The sequence below is a fragment of the Mercenaria mercenaria genome, chromosome 4 (assembly GCF_021730395.1).
Source record: "Mercenaria mercenaria strain notata chromosome 4, MADL_Memer_1, whole genome shotgun sequence".
NCBI classification, from domain to species: Eukaryota; Metazoa; Mollusca; class Bivalvia; order Venerida; family Veneridae; genus Mercenaria; species Mercenaria mercenaria.
In genome coordinates this window covers 9,871,667-9,887,474 of record NC_069364.1, presented here as the reverse complement: position 1 = coordinate 9,887,474, position 15,808 = coordinate 9,871,667, and the positions used below count along the sequence as shown (strand labels likewise).

The 15,808-nt window shown below is 37.9% G+C and overlaps 1 protein-coding gene across 4 annotated transcripts in view; it reads left to right on the top strand.

The window, feature by feature from the left end:
• The window catches only part of LOC128556196 (E3 ubiquitin-protein ligase rnf213-alpha-like), a 119,149-nt gene that overhangs the window by 72,349 nt on the left and 30,992 nt on the right, over nucleotides 1-15,808 (top strand). For all 4 annotated transcript variants that reach the window (XR_008370483.1, XM_053540364.1, XM_053540363.1 and 1 more), the window contains 7 exons: nucleotides 2,199-2,381; nucleotides 5,594-5,842; nucleotides 6,044-6,170; nucleotides 8,435-8,712; nucleotides 9,024-9,141; nucleotides 13,072-13,188; nucleotides 15,556-15,666. Coding sequence is in view for 3 of the 4 variants with exons in the window: in XM_053540364.1 (XP_053396339.1) it covers nucleotides 2,199-2,381; nucleotides 5,594-5,842; nucleotides 6,044-6,170; nucleotides 8,435-8,712; nucleotides 9,024-9,141; nucleotides 13,072-13,188; nucleotides 15,556-15,666 (1,183 nt within the window). In the remaining variant the exon portion in view is untranslated. The remainder of the gene's footprint in view (nucleotides 1-2,198; nucleotides 2,382-5,593; nucleotides 5,843-6,043; nucleotides 6,171-8,434; nucleotides 8,713-9,023; nucleotides 9,142-13,071; nucleotides 13,189-15,555; nucleotides 15,667-15,808) is intronic.

Here is a 15,808-nt window from a genome sequence, read left to right as displayed (position 1 = left end):
CATTCCAGGCGATATATGACCATTTTTGTGTTGATTCGCTGTAAAACCCAACTCACTCACTCATTTGGCATTCCGTCTCTCCATCTGTAATACTTCCTTGTTTACTCCACTGTTCCTATGCCCCAAGAGAAGTATATGTTATAATCCCAGTGTCCATCCGTTTGTCTGTCTGTCCGTCTGTTAGCAATTTCGTGTCCGTTCTGTAACTCTTGAACCCCTTGAAGGATTTCAAAGAAACTTGACACAAATGTTCACCACATAATGACGATGTGCAGAGCGCATGTTTTGGATGGCTAGCTACAAGGCCAATGTCACACTTATGGGTCAAAGATCATACCTTCGGACGTATGCTCTGCTCTTGTCATTTGATCCAAATGAAATTTCCTGTTCATCATCAACATGAAGTGGATGGATTTCATCTTTACCTTGTGTGCTCAACTCCTCCTACAGTTTCCATCCAATTCAAATGAAACTTGCTATATATGTGCATATTATCACACTGTAATGTCTGATACCTTTAGTTATAGTTACCCTTTTTAGCTCACCTGTCAGCTCACCTGTCACAAAGTGAATATATTATGTTGGGTTAGTTTTCAGTTGAACGGTTTTCAGCTTATCTGAACCAAAGTTCAGCTTTAGCTGTTGTAATGGGACTGTGTCCATCGTCAGTCATCTGTTGTCTGGCATTAGCTTTTTACCTCTATATGATTTTTTTTCACGAACTACTAGATGGATCATCACTAGACTTGGTCTTTATCATTCTTGTAAGGTCTTCTCCCATATTTGTTCAAATGGTTCCCTTTTTATTTATATAATGGGCCGCCAGAGCTGAAAATAGAAACGCATTTCAGCAACTTCTCATGAATTGCAGGATGGATCTTCACCAAACTAGGTCTGTAGCATTCTAAAAATGTCTTCTCTCAAACTGTTGTGCTTATTAGTTTAAGAGGTCTTCAGTGCTAAAAATAGAAAAACCTTTAAGTGATTTCTTTTCAAGAACTGCTTAATAGATTATAGTCTGAAGCATTCTTGTAAAAGTGCTTTCTGAGAGACCTTCTGAAAAAAAAACACAACCTGCTTGAATTGTCTGCATGTGTTTTGCTAGCAAATTTTAAAGAAACATATAATATTTGCATTGTTTGTCATTTGTTACATTATTTGATGTAATCAGCTTCTACCGCCTCAGGAATTTTTGACACCTGGAGATTATAGTCCAGTTTCAGAGTAGCACACTGTCTAGCCTTTTTAAGCTCAGTAACTTAGGTTAGCAATCTAGGACCATTATGACCCTCTTGCTTGGTTAATGTGCACTTTTTTGACGGTGAAAACTTTATCAGCTATTACTTTGAAACTTTTTGCACTTTTATATAGTTAGTAGTTGAATAAGAAGGCCAAAAAGCATTATACTCTACTTGCATTTTGTCTCTTACAGATGAACGATTGCACCTACACTGCTGCCCAAGTTAACTTTCTTGTGGTTCTTGATATTTTCTGAACTTTTGGGATCATGGAGTCCATTCAATAGATGTGTAATAGTGGTCCGTTTAAGCCGGTGTTAGGGGCATTGTACATTTTATTACCTCTCATGAACAGACTCAATCAAACCGAGTCTGCTATTATTGTCGAGCCCGCTTAGGGTGAGCTCGATATAGTCGCCACTTTCGGTGTATGTGCGTCCGTCCGATTTTGTCCAGACCATAACTTTGACATGCATTGACAAATCTTGTTCTGTATTTGCCATGAATGTTTACCTCAATGAGAAGGCGTGTCATGCCCAAACCCCATGTTCCTATCTCAAAGTTCAAAGTCACACTTAGAGGTCAAAGGTCTAATTGAAGTCTGTTCAGAGCATTTCTTCTTCATGCATGATAGGATTTTGATGTAACTTGTCATGAATGTTCACCATTATGAGACGGACTACTGGCGGGCTCGACATTCTGCCCGTGGGCATACTTGAATGTTCACCATTATGAGACGGACTACTGGCGGGCTCGATATTCTGCCCGTGGGCATACTTGTTCGTTTTTGGTTGCATTATATGCTTCCAAGGGATCTAATTATTGAAGGTTGAAGCTGGGAAATTGTATTGAAAGTTAAAATAAGTTTCAATATCAAACCAAAGTAAGATCAATTGCAGCTTATAATGTATTTGAATTTTTGTTTAAGCATACTAATCTGGTACCATATTTATATAATAGGGAAGAAGTGAAATGCAGCCAGTGCGAGTCTGTTCTTGAAGGGCCACCAGTCACCCTGCCCTGTAAAGATGTTTTGTGTGACCAGTGTTTTGATGGTATGAAAGCTCTTAGGGAGACCTCATGTGCAAAATGCCACGAAGAATTTCCAGATGACTGGGAACCATCACGCCAAGTTGCTGAAAAGTAAATTTTAAACAGAAATATTTTAAGGATTTGAAAGAAATAAGTTTGAAAAATGATAAGTCACATCGGCTTAAATTCATATTTTACATCTTTAACTGCCTTCTGTTTAAGTTAGTTGTTCATGTGTGAAGCTTTTGTTGTATTAAACCATACATTAAGCTTTTTTAAGTCATCAGGGTATCCTGAGGAAATTTCAGTCATTAAGAAAAGATAGGGTCTTGTGCTTGAGTTTGTTTTAAGACTGTTTAAAAATCTTAACCATCAAGTCAATTATCAAAATGTACTTCTTTTGGAAAATCACACTTTTGATGAAAAAAAATCTACATTTTAAAATTTAATGAATCCTTTGTACATTTACATATTTTCAGTCACATGACCAAATAAAATATGAAGCTCTATGTGCTTAATTTTTATACGCCCGTTTGAAAAACGGGACGTATTATGGGAACGCCCCTGGCGGGCGGGCGGGTGGGCGGGCGGCGTCCACAGAGCATATCTTCTACATGCATGAAGGGATTTTGATGAAACTTGGCACAGTTGTTCACCATCATGAGACGGAGTGTCATGCGCAAGAACCAGGTCCCTAGGTCTAAGGTCAAGGTCACACTTGGAGGTCAAAGGTCAAATTCAAGAATGACTTTGTCCGGAGCATATCTTCTTCATGCATAGAGGGATTTTGATGAAAGTTGGCACAATTGTTCATCATCATGAGAAGGAGTGTCATGCGCAAGAACCAGGTCCCTAGGTCTAAGGTCAAGGTCACACTTAGAGGTCAAAGGATACAAGAATGAAAACTTTGTCCGGAGCATTTCTTCTTCATGCATAGAGGGATTTTGATATAACTTGGCACAAATGTTCACCACCATGAGGCGGAGTGTCATGCGCAAGAACCAGGTCTCTAGGTCTAAGGTCAAGGTCACACTTAGAGGTCAAAGGATACAAGAATGAAAACCTTGTCCGGAGCATTTCTTCTTCATGCATAGAGGGATTTTGATATAACTTGGCACAAATGTTCACCACCACAAGACGTAGTGTCATGCGCAAGAACCAGGTCCCTAGGTCTAAGGTCAAGGTCACACTTAGAGGCCAAAGGTCAGATACAAGAATGACTTTGTCCGAAGCATTTCTTCTTCATGCATGGAGGGATTTTGATGTAACTTGACACAATTATACACCATCATGAGACGAAGTGTCATGCGCAGTTCCCTTCTTTAGAATTACTTCCCTTTGTTGTTACTATAAATAGCTTATATTGTAACTTTTTCATTACTAGTCGTAGAGAAAAATCGAGACCACTTTTCTGTAGTACAACATGCATGCTACATCCAATTTTGAGGTGTATTTTGACCAGTCTCTACCTGGTAAAGATTTTTGTGTGGACTTACAATTTTTTTTTTGATTTTTTTTTTTTTTTTTTTTTTTTTTTTTTTTTTTAAGATTAACTTCCCTTAGTTGTTACTATAAATAACTTATATTGTAACTTTTTTATAATTGACCGTAGGGAAAAACCAAGACCACTTTTCTGTGGTACAACATAGATGTTACTTTCCAATTTTAGGTGTATTTTAAGGTATCTCTACCTGGTAAGGAGTTTTTTTGTGGACTTAGAAAAACAAAACACTTAGTTATTACTAAACAACCACAAAATTAAAATTCCATTTGCAAATACAGGTGCTAGAGTAAAGAAATTTGCTGTGACGGGCGTATATTGTGACATTCTTGCACTCTTGTTTACTGTTCATTATTTTGCATAAAACCTATTTGTTGTTTAGATTAACTTGAAGAAAAACAGTATATAGCACTTACTAACTGATATCCAATGTGCAGTTTATTTTAGATACTTATTTTAAATGTAGAAAATCCTTATGAAATGAATACAACAAAACTAAATATATAAACTAAAGTGTGTGTAGATCTTAGCCAGTTCACATTGGAATGACATGCATACTAGAAATTTGTTTAAAAGAAAACCTCAAGTTTGTTCAGTGGTAATAAACATTTATAATTTGTTTAGCTATACATGTTTTACCTTTTGATTATCTTAAACCTAAGATGCAATATTTTTTATAAGCATTAACATGTTCATGTATGTTTACATAGATAAAACGAAGTAGTTGTTCATATTTTCAAGTATGAATTTGTGTCTTATATATCTAATTACATTGGAAATGATAAATTTCTGGGGTCTCTGTGGCGGAGTGGTTAAGATCGCTGACGTCAAATCACTTGCTCTTCATCGATTTTGGTTTGAGCCCCTCACTTGGAATGTTGTATTCTTCATGTGAGAAAGCTATCCAGCTGGCTTTCGGAAGGTCGGTAGTTCTACCCAGGTGCTCGCTGGTGATGAAATAATGCCCAGAAGGGCACCTAGGGTTTTCCTCCACCATCAAAGCCGGAAAGTTGCCATATGACCTATAATTGTGTCGATGCTCATAAAATCCAGCAAAAACAGATTTCTGGCGACTTTTTTGCTACTCAAAAAATGGCATTGTTCTGTGTTTCCGGACAAAAGATGTTACACTGTCGCTTATAGTTAATCAAATATTTAGAATTACTTTTATCTAGTAAAACTTTATTTTTATGCCCCCGAAGGGAGGCATATAGTTTTTGAACCGTCTGTCGGTCTGTCCGCATTTTTTTTGTGTCCGGTCCATATCTTTGTAATCCATGGATGGATTTTCAAATAACTTGGCATGAATGTGTACCACAGTAAGACGACGTGTCGCGCGCAAGACCCAGGTCCGTAGCTCAAAGGTTAAGGTCACACTTAGACGTTAAAGGTCATATTTCATGATAGTGCATTGATGGGCGTGTCTGGTCCATATCTTTGTCATTCATGCATGGATTTTAAAATTATTGGGCATGAATGTGTACCACAGTAAGACGACGTGTCGCGCGCAAGACCCAGGTCCGTAGCTCAAAAGTCAAGGTCACACTTAGACTTTAAAGGTCATATTTCATGATAGTGCAATGATGGGCGTGTTCATTCAAAGTGCCATCGGGGGCATGTGTCATCCTATGGAGACAGCTCTTGTTTGATAACATAATGGTAGTGAAATCTGGGCAGCATCAAATACAATATATGAAATCAGAAGTGGTAACATTTTGCTAACCTTACCGTTATTGCAATTTAACTATTGTATTTAATATACACTAAATAGATTGGCTGCTTTAATGTTACAGTTGTATAAACTAATTACTGAATATTTCAGCAAAGCAGTTGATAAACTGAAGGACTATCAGAAAAGATGTAATACTTTCTTTATGGATGTTGTGTCCCAGCTATGTTTTGCAAACAACACGGCTCCATCACATGAGGTTGTAGAAAAATTGCTTCGATATATATTCTTTACTACAAGGGGTGATCAGCAGCGCACTAGAGATCTGTCAATATTTAACACAGGAATAGATCCCAACCCTGTATTCAGATCTTTCCTTCTACAGCTTCTTATACGAACAAGGTAATGTATAAAAACCTATCTTTCAGTTGTTTTTTTCAGTTGTTATGCAGTGCTTGTAATCTTTGGCATGGAAATAGAATTTATTTAAAAATATATTATTTGACATCTTTTGGTAGATATACAATGATAAATGAACTAGTTTAAGGTAATTGCCACATCACTTCTGGCTTGTTAATTATAGCCGATTGCTTGTATATTCAGTGAAGAAAACGTTGTAGCAAACCTAGAGCAGTATCTTAAAAAAACTGCAGTTTTCATCAGACAAGATACACCTGATCAAGACCAGCAGTATGTGGAGCTCTGTCTGCTTGTCATTCAATGTTTAGAGGTAATAATCATTTACTATTAATATATATACTACAAATTAAAAAGTAACAAACTTGTGCAGGTCAGAATCCTACAGTCTATTCCAGTAACTGGGAATGTGTATAATAACAGGTTACTGGAGCCCCATTTCATTTGTTGTAGTTTTAAGAACTATTTATGTCAGTATTAAACGTGTACTTGATGAAGTGATAAAATGACTGAGCATTGATTATTATGTCTCCCCCAGGAGACATATTGTTTTTGCACTGTCCGTCCGTCCGTACGTCACACTTCATTTACAAGCAATAACTGGAGAACCATTTAACCTAGAACCTTCAAACTTCATAGGGTTGTAGGGCTGCTGGAGTAGACGACCCCTATTGTTTTTGGGGGTCACTCCGTCAAAGGTCAAGGTCACAGGGGCCTGAACATTGAAAACCATTTCCAATCAATAACTAGAGAACCACTTGACCCAGAATGTTGAAACTTCATAGGATGATTGGTCATGAAGAGTAGATGACCCCTATTGATTTTGGGGTCACTCCGTCAAAGGTCAAGGTCACAGGGGCCTGAACATTGAAAACCATTTCCGATCAATAACTAGAGAACCACTTGACCCAGAGTGTTGAAACTTCATAGGATGATTGGTCATGAAGAGTAGATGACCCCTATTGATTTTGGGGTCACTCCGTCAAAGGTCAAGGTCACAGGGGCCTGAACATTGAAAACCATTTCCGATCAATAACTAGAGAACCACTTGACCCAGAATGTTGAAACTTCATAGAATGATTGGTCATGAAGAGTAGATGACCCCTATTGATTTTGGGGTCACTCCATCAAAGGTCAAGGTCACAGGGGCCTGAACATTGAAAACCATTTCCGATCAATAACTAGAGAACCACTTGACCCAGAATGTTGAAACTTCATAGGATGACTCGACATGCCAAGTAGATGATCCCTATTGCAGCCAACCATCAGTGTCTCTTTGACTTTCGCTTCTGACCCCTATTGACTTCTTGCCTATAGGACTTTGCATTGGGGGAGACATGCGCTTTTTTACAAAAGCATTTTCTAGTTACATTTAAGTATATTATCAACATCAGTGGTGTGCCATACCAGGTTACTATAGCTAACAGTGAATGCAAGCCGTCGCTGTTATATTAACAAAAAAAATCAAGGCATTCGAGTGGTTTATCATCTAATATCATGGTTCAGAGTTTAGATGCGTAGGAATTGAACCACAAGGGCGTTAAATTAGATGATAAACCACTCGAAGGCCTTGATTGTTTTCATTCTGACATGCTCATTGACATATTTTATTAAAAATTATGCTGGACTTCATTTACCCGAGGAGTAATGTATCGAATGTTATGCGGCAATTTGATGTCATAATGCTCCTTAACCAGTCAGCGCATCACTCGTTTTTTTTTTGTCGAAAAAGATACAGAGTTTGATTCCATTCTTTGTTTAACTGGAAATCAAAAATAGTTTTTTATTACTGTCACAGTGTGTTATGATGTAGGAGATTGAACGTGTTAGAAGCTTTTGGGTTATGGTGACTTTGGTTAGTGGCCTCCTTAAATACTGTTTTCTTAGATTTCTAGTTACAGCACTGCTGATTTGTGCAGTGAGGTGATAGATTTTACTAGTTATGTTCGTGTATTATCTAAAACTAGTAATTAGACCCCTACTGGTGGAAGATCGGAGGGGACTATAGGAATGCCCTGCATCCATCCATTCATCCATCTGGATCCTGCACTTATTCGAAAAGTATTCAAGCTAGGTTCATGAAACATGTTATGTGAATAGAGGGTAATATGTACATTATGCATATACATTACTTATGCTTGTAGGTCAAAGGTCAAGGTCACAACTGAAGGTCAAGTTAAAATCATTCCTACATAACTTTTATATGCATTAATGGATTATCTTAATGCTCCACAGAAATGTTCCACATGATGAGACAATGTGTCAATCAAAAGTCAAGGTCACTATTGAAAGGTTTCCACCAGTAGTTGTTTTCTGTATTGCCACTGCAATACTTGGTCACTTGTTAATGCTGTTCTTACATAAAGGGGAATTCGATGTTCAAAAAGTTCTTTTCAGTGAATTTTATTTTATTAACAATTTGGCCGTAAGGCCTTTATCAACAAAAGTATTAATATGTTCATTAAAGACAATAGACAGATTTAAAGTCATAGTATAGCTTTTATTTTGTGCTCCCTGGATATGAATGTTATGTCTTGAAAAAAACATAATGTCACAATTGTATATATGTATGATCAGGACATGTTTACACAAAACGCCAACAGAGTTGATGTTGACGAGGTCAAATATGCATCGCAAGCGTTACACAGAGCTTCACAAACTATCGGAATAGAAGAGCTGACAGTAGAGAAACTATATGGACTGGCTAGTGCTAGAACCGGCCTTGCAATTACAGCTAAACATATTGCTTATATTGTATTGAATGATGTTGATACAAGACATGTAGATCGTCATGTTAGGAAATTGGTTGAAGCAGCACAGATACTGTGTGAAGATACTAATGTTAAATGGATAAGGTATATACACTATTTATACTACAAACTAGATCGTCATGAAATTATGATGCAGTCAAATGAAAGTTCATATTCTTTTAAACATTAAAGAATAAAGTCTTGGAGTGCAGTTTAAATGCACAACTGTACATCCTTAGAAAAGCTGCATATTATATCACTAGTCGCATTTATATGTTATAAAGCCTCCTGGTTTGACTTCTTTTGCCGGCTTAGATGTTATTATATTGTTGCTATCATGTAAGATACATAAGCAAGTATACAAAGAAAGAAGTTTTTCTACGTGTATGTTTATAATAGTTTATAAAATTGTGTAGGATCTACTTAGTAAAGTACCTGTGTAGGAGCTATGGTTTAGATGTATACCAGTCTATTTGTCGTAACACAATCCCATTCCTCAGATGGATTAATATGAAACACACAAACCGGAATCAAGTAAGATTTAATTTCTCTGCAGTGTTTTTTTTCCAATAAAGTTGGAACTCTTGTTTGAAATAATAAAATAAGTTAAGCACTATTATTGAAGACTCCAGGAGAAATTTAGGGCCTCCGAGGCTATGTGGTTAAGGTCACTGGCTTTGAATTACAAGAACCTCACTATGTCTGTTCAAGCATGCATCCTTCAGGACGTTGAATTCTTTATGTTAGGAAGCAACCCAGCTGGCTTACAGAAGGTTGGTGGTTCAGCCCAGGTGCCCACCTTCAATGAAATAATGTGCCAAGGGGCACCTGGGGTCTTCCTCTGCCATCAAAAGCTGGAAGTCACTATATGACCTATATGTATCAGTGTGACATAAAAATCAGTAAAACGAAAAACATAGAATTCTTCATGTGAGGAAGCTGTCCAGCTGGCTTACTAAAGGTTGGTGTTTCTACCTAGGTGCCCATCTTGGTTTTTCCTGTACTATGAAAAATTTGAACGCAGCCATATGACTTAATTGTGTAGGTGTGACGTTTAACCCAACAAAGGACAATCTGACAGTTGTAATGTTGTATTATTTTGTAACCTAACTAATTTTGTTTATTGTATCAACGTTTTTAATGAAGTCCTAGTCTTTTTATACAAGGCTATTTTATTTCTCTCAGTGGAGGGAAATTGTCAGATGTTATGGTATCTTAATGGATCAGATTCAATGTAATTAGTTCATTTATACCTTTTACTTTACTGCAAACATACAGTTGAAATACACACATATGGATTATAAGCATAGTTATATCATGTTATAAGTTAGTTAAATGGAATTAAGTTGATAATTCAAGAACCAGTACAGTTGCCCGAATAAACTTTCTGCATTAGTATTTTTATCAAATTACATTTTTACATAATTTTTATACGCCTGACTCTGAGAGAGCGGGGCGAATTATGTGAGCACCCATGGCGGGCGTATTTTATGACAGTCTGCCACTCTTGCTTCTTCTAATTTCTACGAGTTGCATATTTTTTTAGTCCATATTATTGAAATGATTTTGCATCTGTGATTCTTATGGTTATTTAGCTAAGTATAAGTTGTTTTTGTATTCAGGTTTTTGCACATCTTTTCTGCCATGGCCAATTCTGCTGGCATTACGAACATGTGTGTTATGCCTCATCCTGTTAGTCAGTATTTAAGTTTAGTTAAGGGTCCATCTGCCCTTTCAGGCACAGTATAGATTTCGCTATGTAGAGTATAGACCCCCGTCATGTCACCAGGCATGCTGTTAAAGAAGCTTTTTGAAGCCAAAGTGGTGAAAATTTACCTCTACTCAATTTCCGTAGAGTATATGCCAAAGATATAGAGTATATGCCAAAAGTGCATCACCGTCGCGGCCAGTGAGACCTAAATGACAGCTCCCCCATGGTAGCCAATAGACGATACGAGAAGGTAAGGTGTGGCAAGGGTCCCCTTGATGCCGCATGTGCAGGCTGGACACAGTGGTCCCTCGTGGTGTTGATGCCCCTCCCAGCTTGCCCAACACTGAGCGTGAAGTTTGAGCAGCTCGGGGTCTTCTCTGCATGCCGTCTGTGGATTCGTCGAAGTACTGGCAGGTCTTCTGACTGGTCTATACGACTGTGCCACTCAGAGATCTGCCTCACCGTTCAGTGTTGCTCATAGCAGTCTATCGCCATGTAGGAGTTCCATCATTACCACCTGAGTGGAATGGAGCCGGGTGGCCAAAGCCTATTTGTTGATAAACAACCGGAGTTGAGTGGTTGGCTCCTCCGGGTTGAGTTGTTGAAAGTCTGCATGGCCCATCCTCGTCGTTCCATCCTTTGCAGGGCCACTCCCTCTGGATTAGTCAGGACACCGACAGTTGACTTGGCTCCACATCTCGCGATGCCCTGTGCCTTCTCCGCGACGTGCATGCTCCGGAGGGAAGGAGAAGCCTCATCGTATTAGGTGACACTACTGTCCTATATATTAGGTCAGAGGGAACTATACTGAAATTCCATAGGCTCATATTATGTCTTGGTGATTGGACTGACCTAACAGTTAAACTTTCAATAAAACATACTCAGGATGAAAGAAGTACTTACTACAGTAAATATACTTGCTGACCATCACTTTCAAGCTGCACACTTTTTTTCCATGAACTCGGTTACCCACACCCCAGCATTGTTTTGTAACACACCTGAATTGGATTGGATGGGCTGGCATCTATCGTCAATCATCTGTTGTCCACAATTTACATTTATACCTTCTCTGAAACTACTGGTAAAATTACACCAAACTGCAGAGTCCTGGAAAGGTCCTCCCTCAGATTTGTTCTAAAAAGGAGGGTGGGTATGCCGCGCTTGCAAGAGCTAAAAATGAAAAAAAAAACACTTCTAAACGACTTCTTCTCATGAACGGCTTGATAGATCTTCAACAAACTTATTCTTTAGGTCCACTTATAGCCAAAAATTAGAAAAAAAACTTTAAGCAGCTTTTCCTCATGAACCCTTTGATAGAACTTCGTCAAACTTGATTAGTAGAATCACTTTAAGGTTCTCTTTCAAATGCAGTAAAGTCAGGTCACTCCTGCGAGTGTTAACTCTTTAAACCACTTCTTCGTTTGGACATCTTGGTCTGTTGCATCATTTTAAAGGTTTCTGCCAATTTTTTTTAATGGGGATCTTTTAAGGTCTGTTAGAACAGAAAATAGAATAAAACCTAGCAGATCTCATGAACCGCATGAGACAAAAGAGCCTTCACATTATTTCTTCTTATGAACCGCTTGATCTTTGTTAGACTTGGTTTGTAGCATCATGATAAGGTCTTAGCTCAGTAGGTAGAGCGTTAGTCTACGGATTGCGGGGTCGTGAGTTCGACCCTCGGGCTGCTCGTATGTTCTCCGTGGCTATTTGATAAACGACATTGTGTCTGAAATCGTTAGTCCTCCACCTCTGATTTATGTTGCGAAGTTGGCAGTTACTTGCGGAGAACAGGTTTTTACTGGTTCAGAATACAGGAACATTGGTTAGGTTGATTGCCCGCCATTACATGACTGAAATACTGTTAAAAGATCAAACAAACAAATGGTCCTATCCAAAAAGTAATTAAATTTAGGCACCTTTTAGGAGCCATGAGAGCTAAAAATGAAATATGATTTTTTTCATGTGGCACTTGATGGGTTTTCTTCGAACTTGGTAATTAGCATCATTGTAAGTTCTTCTCTTTTTATTTTATTCAAATGGGGGCATTTGGTTCCTTTTTGTGTCACTAGAGCTAAATAGAATAGAAATAACTTAAACAGTTTTTTTCTATGGTCTTAAGTATTCTTATAAGGTCCATTGTTAAATTCATTTGAATGGGGACACCTTAGCTGAATAAAGAAATGTCTTTAAATATTGTTTTTCTAGCTGACCCTAGATCTCAGATATGTTCAAATAGGGACAATTGATCTGTTTCCTGTTTTTGAATACCATTCCTTATTTAGTGTGTCATGCATATACTTAAGTTTAGTTAGTCATTTTCAGGTGAGTGACATAGGACCCACGGTGCTCTCCTGTTTTATTTTTCGTAAAAATGCTCTACTGGTAAAACATACATTTAATTTTGGTCAGTAATCTTAGATTAGAATTTTACCTTTTAAATTATATAGCTTTCAAATACCTCTAACACATGTTACACCAGTTAGAGACAACTTTATATATACAGTAAATATACACCTCGGCCTTCCCTACATAATTTCAACCACCCTGTATATTTTCAGTCAGTCAGAAACCTGAAGAGGTGCTTCCATCAGACTTTAACGTGTTGCTTCTTGTTTTGAAAAAAATATACTGCCATGTACGCCTGAAAGAAATCCCCTATATAGTCAATGCTGCACTAGGCTAAGATGTTAACGTTTGGTTTAAGAGAACCAAGAAAGAATCAATTCTAAAATTCTAAAACTGTTTTCCAGGTTGTTGAAGTTTCTGATAGATATGTTGTCTGTGGTGAATATTACACGTTTGTGAGGGAAGCAATTACAAAGGTAGTTTTGGGAGAAAATGTCGAACATCTTGAAGAAACATTACAGGTATTATTATAATATCTGTTATTTTTGTTTAATTTTAATCCATTATTGGCGTATCACTAGATTAGTGAATTGTGGGGGCCTCCATGGCCGAGTGGTTAAGGTCGCTTACTTCAAATCACTTGCCCCTCATCGATGTGGGTTCGAGCCTCACTCGGGGCATTGAATTCTTCATGTGAGGAAGCCATCCAGCTGGCTTACGGAAGGTTGGTGGTTCTACCCAGGTGCCCGCTTGTGATGAAATAATGCATGGAGGGGCACATGGGGTCTTCCTCCACCATTAAAGCTGGAAAGTCGCCACATGACCTATCATGTGTCGGTGCGACGTTAAATCCAACCAAAAAAAATAGTGAATTGTGTTGAAGGCCTGTAATATTTGCCGTTTGTTTATGTGTTAAATTGGACCCTGTTTAACTTCAGAAGAACCACTGGCACCAGACCAGAAAGAAAATGCCTCTGTTCATGTTACACCCTACCCTACGTATTCAATAAGAATCATTGTCATGAACGGGAAAATATACTAACCCATTTCAATAGTATAATTCTCACTTAAAACGCACAGATCGGTGAATGCTTACCTAGTATATTGAACAAGCGATAATTTATCCTTCATCGTGCAGCAGTCACATTGTCGCAGTGATGCTTCACATATTTTATGCTTCCGTCAACGTTACAGAAAAAACGCCTCTGTAGCCTAGTGGTAGAGTTTCCGCTTCGAGTGCGGGAGGTCGTTGGTTTGATCCCCGGCCGCGTTATACCAAAGACGTAAAAAATGGTACTAGCAGCTTCCTCGCTTGGCACTCAGCATTTAGGGGATAGTGTTAGGACTGGTCAGCCCGGTGTCAGTATAATTTGACTGAGTGGGGTATCATGCCATGTGTCTACGGCGTGATATTCCAGTGAGGCAGCACTATAAAGTTGGGTATTTTGCTCACTGCTACAAGTAGACACCGTCGTTTATATGACTGAAAAATCGTTGAAAAAGACGTTAAACCCGAACACACACATGCACACGTTACAGAAAAAAACTTGCGTGAACTTTCCTAATGAACATCCGGTCTAGAGGTCACAGCAGTGTGCACATATTAGGCGAAATGTAAACAAACAAAAACAGAATGCAAAATATTCACAGTTATACAGTAAAACTCGAAATGATGAATGAAATTTATCTTGTACTATATGATTTTGAATTTGAAATAATACATTGGCAAATATCTGTTCTGTTTTTTATTTAATTCATTTTGCACATTTATGCTGCTCATAGACATTTTAGCGTACATGTGTAGTAAAATGACGACACGACAGACATACATTTCCCATCAGCCAATCAAAATGGTTTTGTAATCTAGACCGGAACTTCACCAGGGAAGTTGAAGCAATTTTTTTGTGTAACGTTGAAAAACTATAAAGTACGCGTTGTTTTTCTAAGATACGAAGTATTGAAGAAATGTGACCGGTACACAATGGAAGATAAATTTTTGCGTGTTTAATATCCATAGTACACATTTACCGAACTGCGTGTTTTAGGTATGAAATGCGCGATTGAAATGGGTTAGTATATTTTCCCGTTCATGACCATGGTTCTTATAGAAAACCTAGGGGTAGGGTATAACATATACAGAGACATCTTCTTTCTGGTCTGGCACCAGTGAGAAGTACAAGATTCTTCATGTCATTTCGTAGGTTGCAGAGGACGCCTATCGATTAACTACTTCAGAAACATGTTCTTGAGTATTAACATACATGACAAAATGCAGACGTTGTAATACCTTAAATATATGAGACACTGTTTATGGAACAGACGACAAAAGCAAATATGAAAAATGTGTATTATTGTACTTGCCCCTGTGTATGCTTTTCAGTCTTCTTTTTTCATAAAAATGTTTCCTGCGATACCTGATTGAAAGGACTTCTTATGACAAGAAAAAAGTTCAAATATGCAAGCATATATCTTCCAGAATTTGGCGTTCTTATGGCAACAAAGTGTTCAAATGAGCAATAATACATATAACGTCTTTTTTTGACAGGATACCTTGTGGTTAAATGAAAAAGGTTAATCGGCTTGCCTTTCACAGCAGTTCAAAATCCCACTTGAGGTGTATTTTTCGTGTGAGGAAGCCGTTCAGCTAGCTTACATAACGTTCGTGGTACCTGTACCCAGGTGCCAACCCATGACTGAAATAATGCATTTTGGCACCTTGGATAATACCATCAAAGCTGAAAATTGCCTTATTCATGAAAAAATAGTCCTGTTTTGGGTATTGAATAAGACTGTTTGCTGTTTGAGGGAATCTACTTATTGCTATATATTACACAAATAAAGTTTTGTAGATATCCTGTCATTTTTTCAACGAAATATATATATTTTAGGAATTGCGTACTGCTGGGGCAAGAATAGAGCCACTTTTACAACTCGCAGTTCATAGAGAGGTATCAAGTTCGTACTTGTACCCAAAAGAGCAACGGAAACTTACACAACAGGTATAAGCTAACACATGTTACTAAGATTTCTAAAAATGCTTTCCACATCAACTAATCTAAAGTTGAAAGCCGTCATTTATTTATGTTGTGTCTAAAATGAAACAAAATAAAAAGTAATATCTACTACAAATGCTGGTTCCCA